Genomic DNA, 27,585 nt, shown 5'->3' with positions numbered 1-27,585 from the left:
AGCATTTGAGGCTTTTACTGGGTAAGAATGGTGGTGGTTTTTGGGGTGGGGTCGCTGCTGGAAAACAGTGCCCCATTTAAAGGACAGATTCAGTGTGCAACTACTTGAAACAAATTTAGATAAATGTTTCCTAACTTTACCTTTATACTACATGCACCTTAAACTGTAGGTGAGTCTCCTTTGGTAAAGGCTGCTGCTTGCTCAAAAAGCTTAACAGTGCATGAGTCATCCTGACATTTTGGGCCTGATTGTACAGGTGCTAAAATGAACCTTCACTCCTGCACTCACTGCATCAGACAGACTCTCAAGGGATTCAAAGAAGTCTGAAGCCTCTGACTTATCATAGAATCTTAATCCAAGGGACGGAAGTTTGAAGACAATAGAACAGTTCTCCATAAAACTATACAAATCTGCATATTCTCAGCTTGTTCAGGAGTTTAATAAATTGGTCTTTTTCACAGAAGTCTGGCAGAACTTCCACTGGAAGTTTGCTGGAGATGGCTAATTGACTTGAGCTACATTCTGTAGACATTTTACATAGAAATCTATCCCAGCAGTCAGTTGGAAGGATATTTTATTGCTCAGCTGTATAGCTGATATTCAAAAATGTGTGGGTTTTGCAATTTCTGGGGCCAAGCTTTTACTTTTTCAGGAAGCAGTCTTTCCTTCTGTGATTAATGAGTGTGTTGAATTGTCTAAGGTAGGGAACAACAGCTTGAAATTACTGTCATGAGCTATGGGAAACAAAGGGAGAGAGTGGAACTAGATCCCCAGCAGGAAAACAGCTGGTAAAAAATTAAGCCAACTGTGTTTCCAAGTCAATCCTGGAATGCAGTATGCAAAACAACATGTGCTCAATCAGAAATCCTCAAAAGAAAAGACCATTTTGTCAAGCAGATTAGCTGCCTCAGATGAAGGACATTATAAGCAACTGAGAAATTTGTACCTCTGTAGGTCTTCTTTTCCTTGGTTTCTTTATTTTCTGATTCCAACAGGAGCTGAGAACACTCAACATCATAAAATAGGAGAAGCTTTAAGGGAGTATGACAGCAAGCACTGTCTCCAGACTTGAACTAAACAAATTTCTTTAGATACTTAATGGTTTTCTCCTAAGACAGCCCTCACTCACTAATCTCTTCTCCACCATTAGTCTCACTCCTGCCTCTTGGTGGGAATGAGATACACTGTGGAAAATTCTACCCCATCCATTAAATTCCATCCTGTCACTCCATCCTCTGATCACACCTTCAGAGACATTCACCCAACTGCCCCATGGGCAAACAACAGCAAGACAGAAACTTTACCAAAGCTCTGAAAGGCAGACATTTTATATATGTATTTATATATATATTCACAAGAGCAATTGTTTTATTTTAAAACCTTTCTAAAACAGGAATATACTGCAGGTTTTAGCAGTAGAGATAAAATATTACTGGATCCAGCCTTATTTTGTTTTTCTCATCCAAATATACACATTGTTATAACAGAGAAATAATTGCATCCAGAATTATTGCTGCTGCTTGATGACCAAAATGCCTCATACACTGCTCTGCACTTGAAACTACTGCAGATATTCATCTGCCCTGGCCAAGAACAGCTTCTTTTGGGTGGAGAAAAAGAAAGGAGGCATAAACATGGTTCACTTAAAATGCAGTGACAAAAATGGCATTTGAAGGCCTGTGTTCAAAACAGTCCCATATTGTTATTACAGATGGAAACAGTGAGGGAAGAGAAACAGAAGAAACAAAAGCCAGCTTTTGTGAGTTCCAGAGCAATCCCTTATGATCCTGGGTCTTGTATAAGATGATTTGGAAGCTTTGGAAAGGCATTCAGGGTCTCTCCCTGAATAAGGCACTGAAACACACTGTCTTCCATGAGCCTGGCCCAGTGCCACAACAGTTTCTGCATAATTCATTGCACGTTTTGCTAAGTGTTCTCTGGATATCTATATAGATGTATACACATAGACATATATGTATTTTTCCATATGTTTTCCTGCAAAACAGAAAAGTAAAATAAGTTACATAATAGAATACAGAATTCAGAATGAGACAAACATAGTACCTGTTGCCATGTCACACGTGCCCCAAAACTAAACCAGAGAGGATTGATTTTGAATGTACCCTAAGTCTGTAGATATAAATTATTTCTTGTCTAACAAAGTTTTCATATAACTCAGCCAGGAGGGCTAATGTTTGACTTCCCAAGTACCTTCTGCCCTTTTCAAGCCCCATCAGCTTTTAAGCTTATTAGCACTATTCCTAGCAATTCCTTGTGTCAGTGACAAAATGTTGATTAGGGACAAAACTATTTTTTCCCCACTCTTAGGTCTGCAGAAGCAAAGAGCAATCCTGAACCTCATCATCTTTGAACGTAAGATGCTTAAGAGATACAGTAAATAGATCACTATACTTATGAAAAGAATGGATATTCTTCAAATAGCTTTGTCCCTGTATCTTTTTTTCCTTCAGTTGAAAAGAGATTCAAGTAGAGATGCTATTCTTTCCATAAGAAATACACTAAGTATAGCATTATTTTTCTCCTCCAAGTGGTCAGTGATTTAAATACTGCTTGAGACAGTTTGTAATCTAATGACACATTTAACAGACACCAATGGGTCTAATCTTGCTTTAATTTGTCATCTATTTTCACCTCATGTCTTCTGCACCAGCAAGCTTCACGGTTTGTTCTTTGTTTTCCTTTTGAAGTGATTGCTTAAAAGTATTATGAAATACCTTTGCATTTTTTGTTATCAGAATTAGTGAACAAGGACCTGCATCTCTAACCACTGTGTCTGCTGTGCCTATAAACAAAAGCCAGTAAGAACAGCCCATTAAGAAGTCTGATAAAACAGATATATACTGTTTCATTTTACAAAATATTGTATTTTCAACCCTTTTTGATGTGTGACTCCCAGTCATGCTTTAGTGGAAGTCTTTAAGTTCAGGGTTAATACATTCACTTGTTACGCTTCAATCATGTGTGTAAATTGGAATTATTTACACAAGAGTCTGAAAACTGGGGCCTTAATTTAACTCAGCTACAGGTGTTACCTCCCATGTGATGGGATTGTGTGACTTCACATTTTATCTCAGTTCTTCTTCCTCTTCCTCTTCCTCATCTTCCATTTCCTCTTCTGAGTCATCCTTATTCTTTGAACTGTTGCTGAATTCAAGGTTCCCTTCAATATCCAGCACCTGTAAGTGCTTCAGGTTTTGGAAGGTACTTTCTTTCAGTGCTCCAACTGCAATCTTATTAAACCTTAAACAAACAAAAAGGCACCCTTGTTAAAAGAAACCCATTTTTATATACAACAGAGAAATTAGGGGACTAAGAGGAAACCATTCTGCAGCTACTCTATACTGACCCAAGTTACTCTAAGTTTACACTGACTCACAACAGCACTCTAGAAGTGCTGACTCCTCTAGATGGGAAAAGAAAAAAAATCATAATATTGGAATTCCTCCCCCACAAATTCTTTCTCTTGCTATTCTCCTTTCTCCTTCCCAGAGAGGAAAAGCATCTGCTTCACAGCCCATATTTTAAAGTATAACTGATTTTTCATAAAATTCTGTGTCATTCCTTGACAGTTTAATTCTTCATCTACTAAACTCAAAACAAAGTAACCCTTTAAGCACAAAGCAGTCATTTTTCAGCTGTTATTTGCATTTCCAGGAATACAAATAAACTAATCTGCAGTTTATGAACCTGTCACATATACTGATCTGTTACTTTTGAACTGTATTCTGTGTAATATTCCAAATGTATATTATTGTTTCACAGCACTGCAATGATTAATGGCCTCCCATTAAAAATATGACTGAGCTTGGGTGGAGTTGCCTCCTGAATATGTTAGCAAAACTGTTTTGCAAATTCCTTTTTTCTTTATATAGAAATATAGAATGTGGCATGTGGTTTCTGGTTCACATCCAAGCATTCACTAAAATCTCATAAATGTGAGCAGCTGAATAGACAGACTGCTCTAATTTACACCAGACTTTGTAATTTTATTTGCTTGGTATGGAATCATTCATCCATAAAGGTATGCTCCAGAACTGTTCAGAACTACAGGGCAGTTTAGCTGCATATAGTCAAAATAAGACCATATTTAGTCTTCTGCAGCCTAGGCTTTTTGAACACAGCCATTGGATCAGCTTAACCATATACTAAGGAATTAATAAATTACTTCTAAATAATATTTTCAATAATATTCCATCAGATTAGAACTGAATATATTACAGGGACAGATTCCCTTAGTGTGCTATAAATCTCTGCTTCAGTCAGTTGTTACTGTGAGTTTACATTACATGTAAAAAAGGTCAGTATCTGTCATCTACAAAACCAAAGTCCTCATCCAACTGACAGAGTGGGAAAGAACCCAGCAAAGCCCCTAAACTGGGTTACATAGCTGTCACAGTTGTAACTTGTCACTTGTTTCTGACAAAGCTATCCAGGGAATGCACACAACTCCAAGATTACTCACACACACCTCACTGGAGGGGGATTTTGTCAAAATCCAGGGCCAACAGACACAGGCAAAGCTGCACTTCTACAAGGGGACTGTAAACTTTTGGCTCACAGCTGAATATTGGAATATGACATCATGTTAAACATTAATTGCCCAGAATTACTGGCATGCCCAATCCATTCTAATAAGCATAGAAAAGACAAGCTCTCTAAAAAGAGTTTATTATGTGTATCCATGTTGTTTCTGAGCAGATGAATACAGTTTTGTCACATATTAGTGCAAACCAAATCTACTTGTTCAGAAAACAAGGATTTTAAATACTTTCTATAAAGTAAGCAATTATAAAGTAGATGAAGAAGGAAAAAATCTTGTGTGTTGAAGTGGAAGCTTGACCTTACCTGAGGTAAATCCCCTTTATTTTGGGTGTGGATTCAAAAGCATTCTCTGAAACCGTTGTGATCTTGTTGTTCTGGAGATACAGATATTCCAGAGATTCTGGCAAGCCTAATGGGATAGATGTCAGCTGGTTGCCAGCCATGTCTAGTGACTGTAAGGAAGAGACAACAAGGGGTCAAATAACTGAATTTAAATATTAGAAACACACCAGAAAGAGATTTAGTTTTGAAGTTATATTTATTATAGAATAAAATCATTTAATCTACCTCTAATTTGCAGCAAGGCAAGTGTGGCCAAGACAATTCTAGTCTCTTACACTCCTGTTGAGCATCCTGATTTCACATGATATGTCATGCTGGTTTGTTTCAGAGTTCCAACATTTCTTTATCTCTGTCCCCAGGCATTAGCCCATGTCTGTTTAAGTAAATTAAAAACAGGCTGGGTTTCAGATATGCAGGAGAATTCCTTGGCATCTGCTACTGCAAACACTTTGCTGGCTGAGGATGGTGATAGGTGCAGTTACACATAAAACCATCTGGAAATATTCTAACATGGAGAATGTATGAAGACAGCAGGACTAAAGGTCATGGTTGTTTTTCAGATTAATTTTTTGCAAGAGAATGGATCAATAGAAGTGTTTTGTTATCCTGTATTGTAGTATTTTCATAGCACCAACCTGACACTATTTACCCACTACTCAAAGCCACACTTCTGCAAACAATTGTCCTCATTCCAGTGTTTTTATTCCTCACATAATGCCAGTCTGGAAAACAATTATCATAGAACCATTGAATTGTTTAGGTTGGAAAAAAGCTTTAAGATCATTGACTCCAACTGTTAACCCAGTACTGCCAAGTCCATTATGTAAATGTCTTGCTTTGCAGTTGCAGAGTCTCCAGTGATTTCCATGGAAACAGTGTGGACTGAAGTATTTACTAAGTATATTCATGATCAGGATCTTTATGGATGGTTATTTGCCAAATTCACTCCAGTGCAACAACTCAGAAACAGTTAAGCACTTAATGATAAAAAAGATTCAGCTGGAAAGAACCAACAAGAATTAATGCTGTTCCAAAGAAAAGCAACAGCCATAAATGCCCCATTAGTCCAGCAGAACTTTAGGTCTGTGCTATTATCTGAACCCTGTTTAGTGGGAGTGGGGTTTGCTGTGGGGATGGCCAATGGCTGTCAGCAACACCTCTGGCTTTACATTGACTGCAGGGAGGGAGAGTAGAACAAAAGTTCCACATAACTGTGAATCTGGACCTTTGAGAAGGAAAGCTCATCATTCCAACCAGCAACTCCAGCTACCCAGCAGGGATCCATGACCCATTTTTGTTTGAAAATAAAACAACCTACATTTTATTAAGGTGCTGCAGAAAAGCAATCCCAGCCATCTGTAATTTTCAATGGCATCTTCCTTCCAGGCTGCTTTGCATGTTAAATATATTTGCTCACACATGTATCAGTGTGGCACCAAACAAATGCAAAAGGTATTATTAAAGCCAGGGACCAAATCTGCAGCTGATGCAAACAGCTCTGCAGACACTGCTGCTGCACTGCTGATTGACATTAACTGAGGAACAAGCAATTGGTTATTCCCAGACACAACAGAAAGGGAAACGTTCCTATAGATTAATGTCAGGATTGTCTGAAAACACACTGGGGGCCAGTGTGACATATGCTGCACGTCCTTATCCCTGATCTGCTCTGAGATGTGCACACTCTGCTGTGCACTGACCTGGCCATGTGCCCCCTCCGTGGCTGCTGTGTGACACAGGCAATACCTTTCACTGCAGGAAAGGGCCGTTGCCTGAAAGGAAATGCAGACAAATCCTTCAGCCGGCGTAACAATTCTGAAAGGTCATTTTGCTCAGCACAAAAGTGATTGTTCCTGCCTGCCTTATGGTTTGTGTTTAACTTTCTCCAGCAATTAAGCAAATGAGAAGACTGCTGATTGAATCCAGACTCCGAGCTGCTCCCCAGGTGCCTTAGCCAGCTGAGCTGCTAAATCCTACAGCTTGGCTTGTCTGACTATAAGCTGATGTGGGGGCTTTGAGAATTAAGAGTGTTTTTGTTTATGCATTCCTTCCTCCTGCTGTCTCTATTCAGAGCTGATTTTAAATCTTTTGGGAGACGAGCTCTTTGAAAGGCCTAATTTCAGTTTTAATGACAACATTCACTGATGTTTTTCTGAAAATATAGGACACTGTCAGGATTCAGACACAAAGCTGGACTGGCCAGCAGTGGGAGGTACCCACCTCTGGCACAACAGCACATCATTTCTACTCTAGAAACAGAGTGTGTAGCACTTACAATGCAATCCCAAATCACGAGGACCAAGCACATTTAGTATTGGTGCTATATAATTTGATTTAGCAGACAGATGAGGATATCAGCATCACTAAAACAATTAGAGAAGGTGGTGTTTCTACCTGAAGACTGCTGAGTTCTCTCCATGCTCTTGAATAAATTGAATTTACTTTCAGTTTATTGTTGCTCAAATACAGTTCCCTCAGCTTTGTCATCCCAGACAAAGTCCCTTTTGGGATGATGCTTATCTCATTCTCCTTCAGCTTCAGAACCTGCAAGTTCTTTGGGAAGCCAAAAGGCACCGTGTGGAGATTGTTTCCAGAAAGATCCAGGGACTTCAGTTGCCGCAGTTTACGGAAGGCCTCCCGATGGATCTGGGGGCTTGTGAGCTTGTTGTAGCTGAGGTTCAGCTCTTCAAGGAAGTAAGTGGTGGCAAAGTCATTCCTGTTGATCTCTGAGATCTGGTTATGAAGGATCATCAGTGTCTTCACCCGCCGGGGCAGCCCGCTGGGGATCCTTTCCAGCATGTTGTTGTACAGGTGCACAGTGTGCAGCTTCTTTAAGCCATGGAAGGCTGAGGGGTGAATACCTCGGGCTTTTAATTTGTTATTGTGGAGCAGAAGGTACTCCAGGTTCTTAATTTGGGTCAAGACATCTCTGTCAATCACCCTAATTGCATTCTTCTCCAGGTGGAGGAGGACGATGTTTCGAGGTAAACCACTTGGGATTTGGGAGAGGTTATTGCTGGACAAATCCAGATATTCAAGACTAGACAATTTCCTTGGGAAAGCAGGAAAGAAAACATTTTGATTCTGCAAGGTGAAACAATAACCAGTTTGCTCTAAGACTTTGCAATCTTTGTTTTAGAGCCTTTTTGCCCAGCACAGCTCCCACTACTGACTGCCCTTTTCTGCCTTGGGATATGAATGATGTGGACACCAAAACAGGGAGGTCCCATATTGCCATTAGGGATTAGGGCTTGGCACTGCCACTGCTCCCCAGCCACACCAGCAAGAGAACATGCCAGAGTCCACAGACCCCCAAACTGCCACTGAGCTGAGGCCTGGGATCAGTTTTGCAGTCCCAGATAGCAACGCATGAGCAATTCCAGTGAACAAATACCACAAGGAAGATGCCATGGCACCACCCCAGAACAGGGAGTTTAGCTCTCAGTTCACAGAAACAAAGCCTGAGCATGAGTAATTTCTGTCTCTCTCAAAGTATTTGCTGAAAGTGAAAGGCAGGTCTGCTTTCTAGATGATGAAATGTTACTTTTATGAAAAGCAGAAATGCTAACTTAGTGTCCTAGGCTAAGGTAGTGAACTCCTCATGACCCTCCAGTATTATGGAAGTGAGTCAGGGCTAGAGCTGCTTTGTGTAAGCTACTGAATCTGGATTCCACGGTCTCAGTTGAAGCTAAATTAAATCCTCAGACCAGCCACTTATACCAACTGGATATGGATCAATGGTTGTTCCACAGCCAGGACTGAGGAACCCTGTATTCCCTTGTATTTCAAGTCAGTTTCTCAGCTCAAATTAGAGTTTTAATCTACTTGACACAACATAACCCATTGCAGATGACCAGAGAGTTTTCAGGAAACAGGAAGACTAATGTGTTACAGACATTACTTACTGGTTACTACACTTCTGTTCCAGCTATCCAAGCATGCTCTGAATAAACAAATATAATCTTTAGGTAAAATGCTTCACTGCTGCCATTTGTAAGGTTTCCCCAGGATGGGAATATCTTAACAGAAATTATATGTCCAACATGACCTGGAGGTGGACTCAACACAGCTATAGTAAACTACTAAGGGAGGTTTCTGGGAATGGGAAATGGAAAAGGAAAGCACAGTTTGTTATATTTTTGTGTCTGGAGATCAGGAGGGTTTACAGAACTAAATTATATGCAGGACTGATTGTGTGGCCTGGATTTTCAGGTAGAGCAGGGGCAGCATTCGGTGCAAGCAGAGGAAAAAAATGTTAAATTTCTGAAGTGCTAAGTCCCAGGCTAAATCTAGGACAGCCAAAGGCTATTTCTGTTGCACCAGTTGGTAGGAAAGCTTTTGCAGCCATCTGGCTCTTGAGCAGCACCACTGCATCCCTGCCTGCTCCAGCAACCACCTGCACTGGGATACAGCTGGGCACGGGGAATTCACAGCTCTGTGTGTGGGGCTGCTTTCAAGCCACCTTCACAGAAACACACAAGTGGCTCCAGTGAAGATGAAGGTCTGGCTTTAATGCCCAGTGAAGTGCCCTAGAAACTGGAAAGTCCCAGGTAACCTCACTTTAGACTGTTTTGGAAGAGCAGAGAGTAGCTTTCAGTGTTGTTCTAGGTGGCTGTTCCCAGAAGGGATTTAGTACCTGGTGTGACCGGGTCTGTGGCAGGCAGTGGAGCAGTCTAATGTTCAGTGTTCTGTCTTTTGTATAAAACAATTCTGCAACCACTCACCCAGAGCTTTGCTCTTGAATGGCAGCATCTGCATCTCAGACTTAGCAGTGAAATGCATAACATCACCCAGCCTTGAGTAACTTTACTTTCTACTGTGTCCTTTGTTCAGTGGATGCACAACTGTCCCAGAGGGAGCAGACAGACACAGAGGCACACAGTGCACATCTCAGTCTCACCAGAAGGTTTCATTGTCCATTCCCTCATTAGACAAGTAGTTGTTCTGCAGATACAGCTCCCGCAGCCCAGCAAGCTCACTGAAGGCTCCTTTGGGAATCTTCTCCAGCTTGTTGCTCTAGATCACCACAAGCACAAAGAACAGTATTTGGCATCAATCAACACAACATTTGAGTTCTGTTCAACTAGCAGGGGCAATCAAACTTCAGAAGGGCTAGACATGAAATATTTAAGGGGCTTTATAATGGACCAGATTCATTTGTCAACCTATATAAAGAAGAAACCAACCCAGACAAATTTGGCTGAGTGTCTCAATAAAAAGTAAAAGAAAAAACACATTTAAAGTACACCTGTCAGATATTTCTGGTCCACTTTTGGCTGCCTCTCATTTCTTGTTGTCCTGTTTTTTCCCAGTCAAAATATCAAGGTAAATGTTACTACTGACAGATGGTGCACTTGCAAATAAAACACTCATTTCTCTGCTCATCTCCTCTGTCCTTAACACAGCTGGGGACAGCAGGGAAGGAGACAAGTTCAAAGAGTAATCCTCACAGTGTGAGACCCCTTTGGGAGATAATGGTTATCTGTAAGTGTTGAAAAAATGCAAGGGACAAATAAGAGAAAATTTTTAGAGGGATATTCCAGCAATTTAAAGGACTGGACTGGTTGCATTTACTTTTCTTCAAGCTGGAGAAGCCTGTTCTCTAGACTTTAACAGGAGTTCTGGTGAAAACTTCAAGGGAAAAGAGCTGGGAGGCAGCACAGAGCTCCTCAGTCCAGGGCTGATAACAGACTCCAGTCTCTGCACGTCCAAGGAGCTGTCAACACTCAGAGCAAGCAGACCAGGACTCCCCACTGCTGTGGCTCTCCCATTGCTGAGGCTCAGATCTCCAGCTCAGACATGATGAAGTGTTTTTATCAGAATCAGATGACATGGAATCAAAAATGCTGGAGAGTAGTTAACAGCACAACTCTGCTATTGCACTATGGCTGGAGGAGTTGTAGTAATAGGGAATTCCTGATCCAAAGTGAATTGCCAGCTCAGTAGCAAGCAGCAGCCACTGGTGCTGGGAAGCAGTGGTCTGTGTGAAATGAGTCCATGAGCAAAGCCAGTGCAGAGTGGGTAAGCAGCTGTCAGGACAAGTGGCATTAGAGGCAAACTTACCTGGCAGTTCATGGAGACAAGGCCATGGAATGATGCACTTCCTGTTCTAATATGTATTAATATTGTTTTATGCAGGGAGGAGACCAACAATGCATCCACACAGGGATTTGAGTACCTCCCCCTGCAAACACAGAAAGGCATCTCTGCCCCCTGTGAGTGTTCTGGGGATTTACAAAAACACACTATTGCTTATGGGCAAAAGGAAAGAGATGGAGACAGCTACTGTTGAGAATACAGTAAGGAGAATACAACAAGCTACTGTTGAGAATACAGAATAAGGCAAGCCTTGAAGTGGGCCTGGGGATGTTTCCAGGGGCACTGGGATATCTTGTGTGGTGTGAAACCCACACAAACACAGTACTTTGTCACAATCCTAAAGGATTACAAAACGTTTTTGCCATTACCTGTAAGTGTAATTTATATAGTGCTGGAGGGAGATTCTTTGGAACATACTTCAGGAAATTGCTGGACATGATGAGTATCTCCACATTATTAGAGCCATTGAACATATTATCAGGTAACCCAGCATCTGAAAGTTTGTTGTTATGAAGATACACAGATCTGTTGGAAGGAGGCAAAAGACGAAGTCAACAGATAGGGAGATCTGGAGTTTTTGTTTACTGAGAGAAAGCTTAGTTTAAAGCTTAATTTCAATCTTTCTTCTTTCCTTCAGATAATTAGATTTGGTTTTAAAATGTGCCTTTTAATTTAGCAAGGGATACAGATGCAAAACCAAATGGTCAGCCCCAAATTCTCTGAAAGATATGTCTATTCAAAATCCAAACCTGCACATGAATACAAATTTCACAAGCGGCCTTAACTTCTTTACAAGAAACTGAGTGCAAGCCTGGGACTTTGCAGTGCTTAAAAACACAGAATGTCACACAGAGTGTGGGGGCCTCACCCAGAGGGTTAGAATTCATCTCTTTTTAATAGATATGGTCCCACCTTTAACTTCTATTTAGAATTGAGTCTGGACTGCTTGGGCTTACAAAATCAGCCTGGAGGTCTTGTAAAAGGACCATCTCTTAACCCTCCATTCTTTCTGCTCCCAGGAAGGCTGGAAACAGCCCAGGAAACAGTTTCTCTCCTACTCCTGGAACTCAGAATAGGATACTGACAGAAAAGACAAGAGATTGACTCAGTCTGGCAGACTTTTCTCTTTTCTATGCTTTGGTTTTTAATGAGCCATTGGGATTGAGAGACAGAGTTTCTTACTTTTCCTTTGCCCTTCTTACTTCCAACCTTTAATACTCACCAAATCGTTTCTCCAAACAGATTTTCAGAAACTGATTCATCCTTACACACATTTCAATTCTGTACAAAGCAATGTACCTCTATGAAGTCATTCCTCCTTTTCACTGGCTTAACTGCTAAATTAATTCATTTTACTTCTTTTTAACAGAAGAAATTATAGGCTTTTAGTGACTTTGATTAACTCTTCTTTTCCTGTGTTTACCCCCAGATGCAGCAGGCAGCTAAATTTGTAGAGAGAGGTTAAAACTGCAAAAGTGTCAAGTGAGCTTTTTTAACTTGTTCTTGGATTCTCTACCAGTAGCAGAGAACTTGGCAACATCCTTCTGGAAGGAAGGAAAGGCTCAGTATGGAAATACAATTGTGTGATCACACACTCCAGGGAGTTCAGAGCTACACTGGAAGTATTGTTTACCCTGCATGGTCAGCTGTACTTTTAACTCACAAATATTTGTCTTTCTGAAAAACTTACTCTCCAAATAATCAGTCTGAGATCATGAACTCTGCTGGGGGCAAAAAAACAACTGAAACAACTGTGTTGGGATTTTATATGAGTAACCTTGGGAATCAATTAGCTCTTGTTCTGATTAAAATCTGTGTTCATATAGAAAGTGTGAGAATCACTTCAGAAGAGACAATAATTTTAATATGGAATCAAAAGACAGCAGCATCTCCACCTGAGATTAAGAAGAAAACATGGATAAATCTAGCTTTTTCATCATGAGATATTGCCAGAAATCTGTGAGTGACTCAGCCCTTTCAGCTTCCAAGAGCCTGAGAGACTAAAGGCCCAGGAAGTGCAGAGCAGCTCCAGCTCTCAATGAATTCAGTGGGAATGGAAAATTCTTCAGTTCATCACAAGACTGGGCTGTAGGGGCTCAGCTGGGCCAGCTGTAATTTACTGCTTCCAAACCTGGCTGCACAAATTGCTCCCAACAGTTTGGGATCTTTGCAGGATCTGCATGGTGCAGTGTGTGGATGCTGCAGCTGACTCAAAACCCCTTCAGCAAAGGCCACACCTCACAGGAGGTGGTCTGGGTGCCTCTGGGTTTGACATGGATGTGCTGCTGTCAGTCCAGGTGAGAAAATCACAGCCTGAACTCAGCAGAGACCTTTGGCAGCAGATCTGGAGTATGAACCCCTTCTGAAGGTGCTGATGTTCTTACCTTGAATAGAACTGAGTTATACTGCACTGAGTACTGCCCTCTCCACCTGATTTTACTTTTAAAAATTAACAGACTATAATAAAACTAGAGAGTTCTAAACAGCTAATCTCCATTTTGAGAAACTTAATTGTTCTTTTCAAATCAAATACACAAATAAAATGGGGACAACTTCATTTGATATTTGCAGAAGTGTCTGGCAGCTAGCAAAAGCCCTTGGAATGTGTTTGTTTGATCTTTCACGCTGAGAATAACAAACAGCTTCTTTCCAAAAACACAAGTAGGCAATAATATAGTTTAGCCAGATATTTTCTTATCACCCACCAACTGCATCCAAGCAGTGGCAGAACACCAGTATTGTTTTACTTCCCAGTCCCTTACCTCAAGTTTGGTTTCTGTCCAAATGTGAGCCCATATATCTTAGTGAGATAATTGGCTGCAAAATCTGCACTGATCAAGGTATTTGGTAGGAATTTTGGAGCCACTGTTAGCTGTAAAAGAAATATACAGGGGAGTTCCAATGAAATGTAGCAAATGTTTTAACCAAGTATTAGAGCAGCAGCAAAACACTTTCAAATTTATCTTCCCTAAACAGGCAAAGATAAATTAAACTGAATGTAGATTTCATGAACAAAAACAAATTGTCCTCACTCACTAATCTCTCCAGGAAGGAGACAGACTTTTGCTCTAAGATATGAAAATGTTTGTTTTGGTTGGAAGGGTCCTGTCTCTTTTTGGTGGAAGAAATCAAGAAATTGTTATTCAGAGAGCAAACACTTTGCTTATTATTGTTCCTAATTCCTCAGTCTGCTGTGCCAAAAAACTCCAACCCCCCTCACAGTGACCTAGTGCTCATTCTCTTAGGAAAGTGTACTGTGGAGGGGAGGTGTCACTTCACACCTCTGCCCCACTGCAGCCATTTATGATGATCTCTGCAGGGGGGATTCAGGCTCCCAAAGAACCAGGACACTTCTGAGCCAAGTGATGGAATATTGAATGGCACTTCAAAGCAAAGGGTACAGTGGTACCTCGTTCAATAAACCAGTGATGCATCAGGAAGTACAGAAAGGCCCTGTCCTCAAAACTTTATAGCTGACAACAGGTATAGGAGTGAATGTGTTGCTCTTGTTGCTGCTTTTATCAGTGATTTTAAAAGCTAAGCCTAGAAGCACCTGCATCTGAACAAATTGGTGGGGTAAAAAACAATGATCAAAGAAATCTCAGTTTTAGAGAGCATCCAGGTAATACAATAGCCAGGTTCACTGAGTGGCTGTTAATAGCAAAGTCATTCACCCACAAACCAAGAGTACAGCTTACAATCCAGGCTGGATGGAGGGCAGTTTTCTGGCAAGCATACACCCAGAAGCTTCATGTATCAAGATAAAGCCCTTGGGAAACAAATTTTTAACACAATGCTGATGATCCTTGAGTAGAGAAGACAATGAATGCAGTCAGCAGGTGCAGCCACCCTGGCTACAGGTGTTCACTGCAGTACTGATGAGACCACTCTGTTTTATGTGCACTCCAAAGGCAGATACTGAATTCTTTGAGATCAGGATGGGAGGCTGGGGCAATGGAAGGGATCTGCCTTCTAGCCTGAAGTTCAACTGTGATCTTCCTCACAGCTCTGTTGTGTGAAACAGAACCTGGTCCTTTCAGCCTACAAAGCACAGCAAGACTCACATAACGAGAAACCATATTTTTCAAACTTTTATTACCATAAAACTGCAGTGGGTTATGAATAATAGTGTAAAACCAAAAATATCTAAGATATGAACACTGTGTGAAAGAACAGACACTTTATTGGAGAACTGCCTAACCCAAGCCTTAAACTATGTATTTATCTAAAGGCTGCCTACACCCCTCTCTACTGGTATGTTGAGAGTGCATTGATGAACTCCATCCATGAACTCCCAATTTACTGGACTCATAAAACAGTCTTTTAAAAAAAGAATACATTATTTACTGGGTTTCATTTTCAGCTGTTCCAAAACTTCCATCCTTAGCCTGTCTTAAACATTTGTGTGTCACAAACACACAAAAAGATCTTCCCCACAAATTGCACTCCTATCAGCATTTCCAGATGGTTTGTGAGCACTGCAATGAGCCATTCTGCATATTCCTGCAGTTGCTCTTGGCTTTGGTGGTAATCTCTCACCTCCTGATCTGGGAGATATGATTGCAGGGTGCTGGATAAAAGCACTCATCTCTGACTGAGAAGGTCTGACAGTGCCTCAGAAAGCAATAAGTCTCTGCCATGATGTAGCACTGACAATTCAGACACAGGAAACAAGACTTAATCATTTTCATACACAGTGGTACATTAAAGCTTTTCTCCAGTCAATTAGGTCATAACTTTTGTACAAAGCAAAGGGCATGGCTCAGACATGTGAAATGAGAGACATAAGAACCACAAGAAAGAGGAAAGAGAAAAAGATGTTTAATCCAAAAAGAGTTTTCACTTGCTCAGGATTTTGCTTTGGCATTTCAGCACTTGGTCATGAGACTGATTTTCACTGGTTACCTTCTTGAAGGATTCATGCCAGATTGCTTTAAGTGTTAGCAAAAATAAAGTTGACTTGAATAGGTTTGTCTGATTTATTGCCTAACAAGAAGCAATCTGCCATTTCTCCTACTGCAATTTTCTTTCAGCTTTCTGCTGCACCTTCCTTTCCATATGACAGAGTGTTTCTCCACTGTTAACTAATGAATTGAGAAGGTAAATACAAAAGTCATTACCAGATTTGAATTGCTCAGATTTTTCTTGCTTGGATGAAGCTTTGATAAAAACAGAAGTGCTGGATTGAGGTGAATCCCATATCACTTTGAGGATATGGGGAAATGTAAACCTTCTGTCACCAAAATCACCTGCTTAGAGTCAATAATGACAGCTCAGGATCTGGTCTATCATTTGGTGGAACAATTTCTCTCATTAACAAGGTTTACTGTGCACTCTATTTGAGAGAGACAAAACATGAGAGTGGGGTGAAAACTTAAAAAGGAAACTACAGCATCCAGTCTTTACTTGAAGTACTTGTTACTCAGAGGCCACAGAAAGCTTTTAGTCTCTTACATTTCTTTTCTCTGACCAACTGTGCCAGTTTAATGAAAGATGACTTAGCCACATCTGATGGGATCACAATGGAAGATAAAGCAGCATTAAGATAATCCATAAAACAAGAAGCAAACTACCAGCAAATCCCTGCTCTCCTCCAGACACCACAGTAACTTGATCCCCAGTGTTTCCTGCTGCAGAGGAGATGCAGTCTGAAGCCAATCTGGTTTGTCCTGGCTTGTGATTTATAAAGAAATGTGTCATTTTTGTGGGTCCACAACTTGTCACTGTAACTACTTGTGACATTCGCTGATGTTTGCAATTTCTTTTGGGATTCTTTTCTCTCTGCAGCAAAGCCAGAAAAACCAAACACTTTGTTTTGTTACACAGGGAAAATCAGAGTGCTAGGTTCTGGAATATTAGTCACAGTCTGGCTTGTTCCTTTTTATGGAGTTATTAACTGCCAAGATTATTACATGGAAATGGTGCTTGAAAGAGAGAAAAGAACACAATGTTACTGTACTAAGGAATGGGTTCTATTCTCAATCACTCCATACAGAAATGTATGGAGTGATTCTGGATGTGTCTTGGCCTGACTGAAACCTGAATGTGGCCACATGTATTTAATCAGAACATCAAATGGTCCCAGATTTTAAGAGGATAATAAAATATATATACAGACATGCAGAGAGAGAGAGGGTGGGATGGAAGGGCAGGATTTCTGTAGACAAAGAAGCTCTGCCTGATGTTTTAACTTATATTTTTCTGTGGATCCTAATTTCTTCTGTAGCAAATATTTGTGGAGAACCACTGGGGATAAAAGAAGCCATAACAGGAACCACCCAGATGCAAGGGTATATAAGAACTATTTCATTTCCTAGCTTCTGCAGGAAAGATGTGCTTCTGTCAATACATCCAACCTGGGTCACAATAGGAAAGCACCTGGGATCTTCTCCATCAAAAGAAGAAATTCAGCTCCTATCACTGGAGCTAAAAGAAGAAATTAATGACTGGCACAGTTTCACTGTGTGGGGGGTTATTCTCCCCATATCCAACCTAATAAAAATGGGAGTCAGGGAAAAATGCATTTTCACAGATCTTCGTGGTTCAAACACAGGCAGTAGGATGTGTTTGTTCACAACTTTTTCAACCAGCCTCATCTGGTAAGGCAGCATTTCATATAATTACCCAACATACAGGCAGGAACCAAATCTGCATGCAGCTGCCCCAAAGCCTACTGAAGTCAGTGGTAATTTTTGCATGCAGGGGCTTTCTGTACCTCCCTACACATGGGAATCTTTTCACCAGGTGCACAAATAAACAAGTGTTCAAAATATACCTGCATGTGTAGCCTCTAAACTTCACATACTGTTTTGACCTTAGATGAACCTGCATTAGAGTATCATTTTAGCACAGTTTTACTTATGTAATATATACCTTTTACAAGAATCGACAACTTGCTCATTTAATTTTCAGAACCCAATTAGAAAAGAGCTCTAAAAGGCTTCAGAGTCTCTTACCTTATTGTTTGCCAGGTACAGGTAATTCAGGTTCTCCAGATGCTCAAATGCTTCCTCTGGCAACCCTTAAAAATAGGAATAACTAATCAGTGACATCAGCACCTTTCTGCCTTTCTGAGTGAAAATACCACAGGGCAGCTTTCCCTCTCAGTACCTTCCATGTGAGATTGAAACACTTTTTATAGCCACTGAAACAATGTGATTCACATCTATTGGTATCTCTTTTAACTAGAAAAAGAAAAAAACAAACCCACAAACCAAATCAAACAATACACACTTGTTAAGAGCAATGGAGGACTATTTAAAATCCTGATCACACAAGGCTTGTGGCCAAGGCCACTGGCAGGTGTCAGGTACAGAGCTGTGCAGATCTGCCCTGTGGCTGATTGTCAGTGCTTGCAGCAACCACACTGTCAGAGAACCTTCTCCTGTAATTTGCATAAGATTCTGCAAGTCTTTTCTCTTGCAAGGATATAATCTGAGGTTGCTTAGTGATCAGATCAACCTGATGAATGACTATATTGCTAAAATAACCTGCATGTCACAACTCCCCTCTTGCTCTGCTCCTCCACAATTCAGGTATCCAAACAGTACCAGCTCAGAGAGCTGGTCCAACTCAGGGCTTATCCTCTCCCAATAATTATTAATTTTCAGCTGAGTCACTCCACATCCAGCTGATGACAAAATCCCAACTGCTGTCACAATGGAAAGCCTGCAAGAAACACTTTCACCTGGCACTTGTCACAGGCAAAGCTATTTTCCATGTCCAAACACGTTGGAAACTCAGGGCTGCACTGAAGCTTGTGAAAGAAAACATGCAGGCCCAAAGGTAATAGTGTCAAAGGCTGGATATAATAAGCACAGCTTTCCCTGTGCTCTGTAAGATTGCTGTGCCTTGGGGCCCATGTATAATATGCCCACATTCTCAATAAATTTTGTTCTCTGTCATTTCAGTAAAGATAAAAAGAGCATTCAGATCAAGTGGGTGACACATAAATTAATAATAATTACATCTTTTGTATCCCATATCCTCCTCTCTTACTGTTTACTCCAATTCCTCTGTTTCTTTTACTTTCCTCACTAAACCCCTTGTTAAGTTTCTCTAATAAGCATGAGACTGGACAAGCAAAACCTGGCTATAAAAATCAAAGTGGTTTGAGAAGAGTAGAAGCGTCCTTATTTGCATTATACATATAAATTCATACCAAATCTGACAAGGACAAAACTGGCCCAAACTGCCCAGCCTGACTAGACTGAACTAAACAAGGTCATTCAGGAGGAAACCATTCAGCATGTGGACGTTTCTGGTTCTCAAGTGCATTGCATGGAAGTGCCTGTGGGAGCAGAGGGAGTTTCCTGGATGAGATCTCACGCCACAGCACACGAGCTGCTGCCAGCTCTCCTCCACTGCTTCAGCAGGGCTGCATTCCTCCACACTGAGTCTTGTGCTTCAGATGATAAAGTGTCTCCATGCTCTGTGAGATGGCCAGAGGAGTGAGGCTCACAGCAAACTGCTCCAACCAAGCAATCCATCACCCTGGCTTTCCTTATCAGCTGTCACTGCCTCATTGCACAAGCTGCTGCTCTGGAGGCACAGGCTCTGTCCACCCCGTGGCTCACCTTTTGAAGTCAGCCTGTTGTTTTGCAAATTGAGAGTTTCCAGTCTATAAAGACGAGCAAGCTCTTCTGGAAAGATTTCTTCTATTTGGTTATTCTAAGAAAATGGAGAGTATTAATCATCAACAAAGTAATCCAAAAAGGATCCCAGTAAACCCAGACTGTGAACTTCAATAAAAACTGGAAGTGAACCCACCATGTCAAATCCCTGTCAAGACTTCTCTCATAATGAGCCAAACTCAGATCTCAAACCAAAAACATCCAAACCCAGGAGCATTTGAAAGCCTGACTTCTGCTCATCTCCAGGAATATCCAGCTTATGCACCAGCAGCACACAAAGAGTGTGATTATGCCTGGCAAGGCCCACAGTCCATCTGCCACAGCCAAACCTTGTAGCTGCAGCAAAGCATTTGTTACAAGGTTGGCATGCTGGATTTCCAAGCTTCTGTTATTCATGGGATGTTTTAAAAACCACTGGTCACGGGCAGGGAGCATCTAACCAGGCTCACTTGCACTGGTTGTGCTGTCAGGGGTGACTGCCATCAGATTTTCATTAACATGTTGATTAACATTCCAGCATTAATGAGTGGTTCTAGCTTCAGCATCCAGTCAAGGATCCACTGTCCTGAAGCCAGGCCAGTGCACAGAAAGTGACAACTGCAGCTCCAAAAAGCTTCTTTTCTTTTGGTAGCAGAGGCAAGAGCCATGGCTAACACACGCCAGGGACAGACCTGCTGAGGAAGGTGCCAGCTTATATTACAGTTTTTCTAACTGTAGAAAATCTCTAAACAAAATCTGCATTTCGTCCATTGGACAGAATGGACAGACTGGAGCAATAAACCAAAAGCAGTTGGTGAAGGGCCAGGCATTGAAAACCTCAAGCACTGCCATTGCTCTGAGGAGGCACAGCCACAGGGCTGCCATGCTCTGGCCCTTCAGGTGCCAGAGCACTGGCAGGGAAAGGACACCTGCCCAAATGCTGGTCACAGGAATCAAGTAACTAAGAGCAGAGCATAGAAAGCGGCTGACAGTCTAGGACATCCTGATTCTTCTTTCTGAAACTAGAATCTCACATCTCATATGACCTTTTCATGACAAGACATGAGGTGTCTGGAGCAGGACCACTTGCTGTAGGCATGACACTTGGCATGATGGTGGCACTGGCCATGTCACACCTGCTCCTTGCTGAGTTCATGTGCTGCAGGGAGAGGTGGGACAGCGGGGGACATGGGCTGGCCGTGCTCTGGACTGGCTCACTGTGTCTGAACTAAGACACCATTCTGTCCAAAGAATTCTTTGTCATTTAGCCCATATTCTTCAAAGACACTTCAAAATGGAAGGGCTCCACCAGAGACTTGGGTTGGCGAAAGGAGAAAAAAGAAATTGTTGGTTTGGACAAAATGAGAGAATGTGGAACTCTTTTTCATCTCCCTGGATGTGAGGGGAGAGCATGCCGATAACCAGGAGCCGGGCCCGCTGCACCTGCTGCTCCCGCCGGGAGCCCAGGCGGGGCTGAGGGAAGGAGCCGGGATTCAGGGCCGGAATGAGGGCACGGGAGGGGCGATGGATCGCGCCCTTACCTGCAGGGAGAGGTGGTTGGTCAGCTCGGGCAGCAGCAGCGGGAACTCCTTGAGGTCGATGCCGCCGCAGTCCACGACGCCCTCCTGGGTGCAGCCGCAGTCGCGGGGGCAGGCGGGGCCGGGCCCGGGCCGCCGCCGCTCCGGGCCGCCCTCGGCGAAGTCGCTGTCGGCGGCGCAGCCCAGGGCCAGCAGCGCCGGCAGCCCCAGCAGCGCCAGCAGCGCCCGGCGCCCGGCGGGCATCGCCCCTGCGGGCCGGACAGCGGGTCAGCCCCGCCACCCCGGCCCGGCCGAGCCCCGCCACCCCGGCCCCGCCGCCGCCTTCCCGCTCTCCCGGGGCGCTTTCGCGGCCCCTCAAGGCTCTCCGGGGACTGCGCTGCCCAACCAGTGGGTCCGACAGCATCCCCCGCACCGGCCCCGACTCCCCGAGATATTTATTGCTTTTTTTATATTGAGAAACGCCAGATGATCCCCCAGATGTAGGGAAGAGGTTGTGCAAAGTTAATTCAATGTGGTTGTCTGTCGTACCGTTCCTCACAGTTTTCCATAGGAAGAAACTCTTCTCGTTATTTAAACATAAAGGCTGGTCAGGAGTGAATCTCAGAGGGGCTGCTACACGTGCATCGAACAATAACAAAACCTCGCAGCTACTGAAAACAGAACGGGCTTCCTATGGATTTTGGAGAGTGCTGATCTGAACCTAAGACACTTGGCTAATGTTCAGCTTTTATCTTTCTGGCAGCAGGTTAAAATAATCCAAACAGAAGTTGAGTATCTACTGGAGCAGCCAGCTGGCCCTAACCCAGCCCCCTCGGTCCCACTTGCTGCCCTTCTCAGATTTCATACATAAAGGTTTGCAGTCAGAGCTGGTTATGGCTTGTCATTTATCCTCTCAGCTATTTTTTCACAGAAGGATTTGACAGCAATGAGAAAGACTTAGGCTGATCTTTTAAGGTGAAAAGGCACAATGAATTAATGACCTTATCAAATAAATACTCTCTTCACCTCTACTAATCCAGATTCCTTCTTTGCATCAGAAACAAGAACCCCACAGAACCAGACTGGCAGCTGTCAAAACTGTGTCTCCATTTACATCCATACACAAGTCTTTGCAGCTTTGCACCAGGAGCTCTCTCAGAGAGCTTGGATGCTTGGGAAGCATTGGAGACATGCTGCTCTCAGTCATGGCCATGAAAGTCTTAAGTAAGTTTTTAAAACACTGACTTGAAGAAATGGGAGCAAGTGGGACTACAGGGTAGAGCATCCCAAAACATGGACGCTGGTTCTGCTTTAGTCCTGTCTGCTACAAACATGCACACACATCATTGTGCTTGATCTCTCTTTCCCCTATTCCACTACTTTACAGCTTCCATATCTGTAACAGCTGAATATAATGAAATTCACCTCTTTTATAGAACTTTCCTTGTATGGCAGATTTTAACACTGGGACCAAAACTGGCCATATGAGTATGGCAACAGTAGATTAGTAAAATCCTTAGTATTTGGTGACCTAATCTCAGAAAATATTTCAGAAATCTTAGAGAAAATAATCTCAGAAAGTATTTCAGATCTCTAAGAAAGTATTTTTCCTATATAACAGCTCACCCTTACAGACACTTGCCAAAGAAACTATAGACAGAAAACCTTGCATGTACAGGTCTCAATCAGCTCTGCTGTAACAGTATCACCACTGTTCCCATAGCACAGTTACATTGTGGTTTTTCTTGGACTCTCTACGTTTGCAACATGCTGTTTTTTCCACATCTGTCACTGAAAAGATGTCAGAAAATTAACATGAAATATTCTATCTATTGCACACTAAGATTTTGGGGCGATCTCACCCCCTTATCAATATGCAAGTGTCTGCTACAATGCCTTTGGAGGGACTGCTGCTCTAGCACAGGGAGACACTTTGGATAGAGGAACATCTGTGCACATCTGGAGTGCAGGCAGTCAAACCAGGCATGATGGTGATTTTCTTTTAGTTCAAAGAAAGGCTGAAGTAACTCTACTTCAGCTCATTCCCATGGGCCTGATTCAAAGCCTTGTTAAGAAAGCTTCTAAAGGAGTAGCTCAAAACCCACCAGAAAGAGTCAGTCCCCTTCCCTTGCTGTAGGTGGGCTTTGGAGCAGGTCCTGCCACCCAAAGGCTGAAGCGACACTGAAACCAGCTCAGGGGTTTCTGTGGCTGCATCTTTCTGAGTCCAGACACAAGTGATACCTGCACTTCAGTGCCTCCCAGCACGGGAGTGCTACAAAAGGCACAGTCTCAAGAGGTAAACTGAAGTTTCAGGAGTTACTGAATGCTTCTCAGTGATTACAGTGCCCCCAATAAACAACAGAATCACTTTCAAAATATCTCATCTCTGTTACCTATCATTCCCCACACACATTCTCACAGGACACACACACACAGATAGAAAAACATTCACTGAAGGAGAAGATTCTCCTTCAAAATCAACAGGTTGACTGAATTTGTTACACTGAGTATCCTTGCTAAAAGCTGCAGCTGAAAGGGAGACTGCTGCTGCAGGTTGTCTGACAAGCCAGCTTTAAAAAAAAAAAAAATAGAAAAACTCACCTTTGCTGTCAGAAATGAGATGAATGGAGAAGAACATTTCTCTTGCCCCCACAGGCTCTCTCAGCTCATGCCATGTCAGTAACATGCACTGAGCTCAGAGTGAGTCTCCCCTTTCCAAGCCAGATCCTTTCCAGATGTGAGCAGCAGAACTGGAGAGAGTAACAGGCAACCCTCTACCAGTGAGAGCTTCCTGCACTTCCCAGCGAAATCAGAGAGGAATTTTCCAAAGCCACCATATAGGAAAATGTGAGTAGGAAAGAGGAAACAGCTATGGCCTGAATATAAAGACTTGGGAAATAAACAATCTCCCATTACTTTTGTCAACACAGTTTGTAAAATCTGTGAGCAAAGCCAAGAGCCAGCATGCAGGAATTGGCAGAAGAGAGGCAGAGACAGTGTGTGTGCTTCTGCATTTCACTGCAGGACACTGGAGCTGCACTGTTACTACATCTTTGAGTTTAGCTGCATTCAACCCAAATCTGAATTCCAGGTGGGAATGTCCTCCCATTCTCTGGGGGTCTGGTTCAAATTAGCTAGGAACAGATAGATCAGCATTTTTCCTGCATTTTATCTCCTTCCCCTTTAACTCTCCCTCCTTTTCAACACATTAACTGATCTTTGGGGACCAGGGATCAATAGGCTGAAACTACAAATGTCTAACAGGCAAAGTCCCCAATGTGCTGTGACACCCCATCCACTCAATCCCTTCTTATCCTCTATGCCCTGCATTACAGCAGTAACATCAGGACTTTCCACCACTTACACACACACAGAGACACAGACACTCAGCCCAGAAGCCTCACATTTCTTATTTCCCTATTCCTGGTGAAAGAACAGGAAGATATATTTGCTAACAGTATGCTCCAAGTGCAGCAATATTCCCAAGAAAGCAGCACAGCTTTTTTCCCCTGACAGCAGTTACTATATTAAATATAAAGCCACCTGCTTTGTGAGTGCCCTGCAGTGCTCCATACAGTACCTCCACAAAACCTGCAGAAGCTCTTTCCTCACCAACAACACGACCTTCTTGCTGAATTCCAAAGAAGGGACGCTGATTCTTTCCTCTCCACTCCAGCTGAACTGAAGTCTAAAGCAATTAAGTTATTTCCTCCCTCTCTTCATCCAGGCTTATATCAACTGGAACTGATCCCCCTGTGTGCCACGTGGAAGTTTGAAATGTTAGAGTGGGAAGTGTGTTTTTATTGAAACCAAAATAAAAACAAAACAAAGTTGGCTGCTTTTTCCTGGTGACTCAGAGATCCAGGACACATTTGCCTGCTCCCCTTTCTGTATTACAATACCCTGAGTCCATAAAACAAAATGTGCACATTTTTTTCAGGGAGGAGGAGTAGGGGGATTACCTCACTCACTATGGAGGCCAGAGCAGCCCACAAGGGAGAGGAAGTGACCAGCATTCAACCTTCCCCAAAAGTGCATTTTTATCTGTGTTTTTGCTGTAGAAGTACAGTAATTTGTTGTCAGGTAGCATCTAGAGGAAGTAAAGGGCATTATAAAAAGAGGGGCATTGTGCCTCCTTTAGTGGGGAAACAGAGGCACACAAGAGTCAGACACCAGATATGCCATGTGCAAAGGTAATGCACCCTCACACTGTGCTACAAATTATTTGTACAGGCTTTTTTTTCCTCCAAGTTTTCACTTCTTCCACATCTTACTCTCCTACATCAACGTACCCCAGACTCACAATCTCCCTTCTCCAGGCCCAGTGCTGCATTTCCATCATCCACACAAATTCTCAGGAAAACCAGAGCTGGAGTCAAATCTGTCTAAAACTGTTCTGACACACCACTAAGCCAAAGGCTATGCCCTGCCATGGCACATGAACTCAGCAGCCACTGGTTTTGTTCACTGCAGCTTTCTGGAGCTTTCAGAACAAAGAATTTCCATGCAACACTCACAGCACAGAATGAGCTGAGGGAGACATTTCCAGTCAAACTTGAGTCTTCATGCTCTTGCATGTTCCTGAGTGGTGGCTGCAGCCTGTGTGAAGAAACATTTCCAGGTTTAAAAACTGAAGCTGAAGACTCAGTTTAAACTTTGGTATGATTATTTCTTCAGACCACACAGATGGCAGAGAACCAGGTCCTTGAGCAAACAGCTGCTGTGACAGGCAGTGTGTGCCACAAGAGTGCTTTGCCATGGGGCTGGCACAGAGCCCCCTGTGCAGGACACAGCCTCCTGCACTGCCCAGCAGCAAAAAGCCCCTGTGCTGGTCAAGGACAGACTTGGCAACCTTGAGCTCTCAGATTTCACAGAAACTCTTGCAGACTTTAGCATTGTCCAGGGCCAAGCTGCACTCTGCAGTGTATTCCATGTGAGACCTGCTCAGCTACTGTCACTGTCCTAAACAGGCTAAACTTAGTTGTGATATGACAAACTCAAATAACAAACACAGCAATCACAGCTGTGATATGATAAAGTCAAATAACAAAACATGGCACAGAACAAAAGGTATAAGCAGATCTACTGAAGCATGAGCTCCAAGAACAGTGGTTCTCCAGGCATCAGCTCACTTGTGATCTGTCTGGAGTGAGCCACCAGGCATTCTGGAGGTTTTAGTTATATCTTAAAAGGTAACAAAATGTTCTTTATTCTCACCTTTATTTATTTGATTAAGACTCTAAAGAAATACTGTACACACAGTAAATACAGCTGACATTCCTGAAGTGCTCACTGCTATGTGCTGGTATTGTGCCTTTATATGAAAGGAGAGGAAAAAAAAATAATTAAAATTCTTCTAAGTAACTTGCAGTCATTTTGCTTCAAAAAATGAATAATCAAAACACAAGGAATAAAAGGGGGCTTTGTCTCCAAAGCAGGAAGTATTTTTCAAACCTAAGAATTCATAACATTGCCTAACCATGAGCCTATTGGCATCTGTGTCTTGATCCAAATGAACTCTGAGATGTCTGTTCTCCCAGAGGACACATACAGTTAAAAAAAAAAATTAAAGCTCCATGACTGCTTTTAATCTACCTGAAATATGGGATACAGACACAGCATATTTTGAACTTGTTTTATATTATCCATGTTCCTTTTAGCCTGCTGCAGCATTATTAGGATGTTTCTGTTCCTGTATCACAGCATATAACTAACATTTCCCAGAAAACCCACCCTGGGCCATACAAAGCCATCTGCTTTCAAGTTAGCAACAAATTCTTCTTAGAGATACAGGGTACAGAACAGCTCACACTGTCACTCCAACAAATTACACTGCTGTTTATTTAAGTAATAAAGGCATTTGTTCCAAACAGTTGGGGCTTTTTCCAGCATTTGTTCTCCACATGTGGTTTGCTTCCTCAAGTGTTGATTTTTCATAGTTAAGAGACTTTTCCCTGCCTTTTATCCAGCAGGCTAATTGCATTCTTAGCCTTTTCTGCCTAACGAGAGCTGACAGGCAGTGCTCTCGGTGCTCTGCAGAGCAGGAAGCCATGGATTTCCTGTTCCAAGGAGGTAAGAGTTGAATCTGACCTCAGATGAATTGGACATATGGGAAATGGACAAAACCTTGTGACTATCTGCAGTTTTTTCTATCCTAAGAAGGAAGATGTAGTCAAGGCCCTTTATCCCATCCTCCTGCATCCTGAAATGATCTATTGCCCAAAAATCCAGCTCTCTGACCCGGCTGCCACAAACTGGGCTCAGCTGTTCACAGCCTCTGCCTCTGCTGCTTTCCAGAGGGATCCCACACTGCTCCAGTGTGGGGGCCTGAGTATATGTTGTATTGTAAGATCTGTGTGGGTCCGAGTTGCTCCAAACGAGCTGCAGCTGCAGGGTCCTTAGTTGGGCAGCAGCTGTAGCTTGTGAAGGTAACTGAAATAAATAGGGGTGAG

General features: G+C 42.5%; 1 protein-coding gene across 3 annotated transcripts; it reads right to left on the bottom strand.

The window, feature by feature from the left end:
- Positions 1 to 1,308: 1,308 nt before the first annotated feature.
- PODN (podocan) lies at positions 1,309 to 24,885 on the bottom strand. 3 transcript variants are annotated; one of them, XM_064719830.1, is made up of 12 exons: positions 24,714 to 24,885; positions 23,735 to 23,924; positions 21,158 to 21,402; positions 19,581 to 19,674; positions 17,961 to 18,025; positions 13,767 to 13,876; positions 11,373 to 11,529; positions 9,806 to 9,921; positions 7,300 to 7,957; positions 4,867 to 5,015; positions 3,054 to 3,261; positions 1,309 to 1,995 (listed from the first exon to the last, which is right to left on the bottom strand). In XM_064719830.1, exons 2-11 carry the CDS (start codon positions 23,817 to 23,819, stop codon positions 3,087 to 3,089), a joined length of 1,854 nt encoding a protein of 617 aa, XP_064575900.1. In that variant the 5' UTR covers positions 23,820 to 23,924; positions 24,714 to 24,885; the 3' UTR covers positions 1,309 to 1,995; positions 3,054 to 3,086. The 3 variants fall into 3 exon arrangements, with proteins under 3 accessions (XP_064575900.1, XP_064575899.1, XP_064575901.1); XM_064719829.1 differs by having other exon boundaries at positions 23,735 to 24,885; XM_064719831.1 differs by lacking the exon at positions 23,735 to 23,924.
- Between the last annotated feature and the right edge of the window lie 2,700 nt (positions 24,886 to 27,585).

Source organism: Zonotrichia leucophrys, chromosome 8 (genome assembly GCF_028769735.1).
Source record: "Zonotrichia leucophrys gambelii isolate GWCS_2022_RI chromosome 8, RI_Zleu_2.0, whole genome shotgun sequence".
NCBI lineage: Eukaryota > Metazoa > Chordata > Aves > Passeriformes > Passerellidae > Zonotrichia > Zonotrichia leucophrys.
This window is presented reverse-complemented; position numbering and strand designations above follow the sequence as displayed.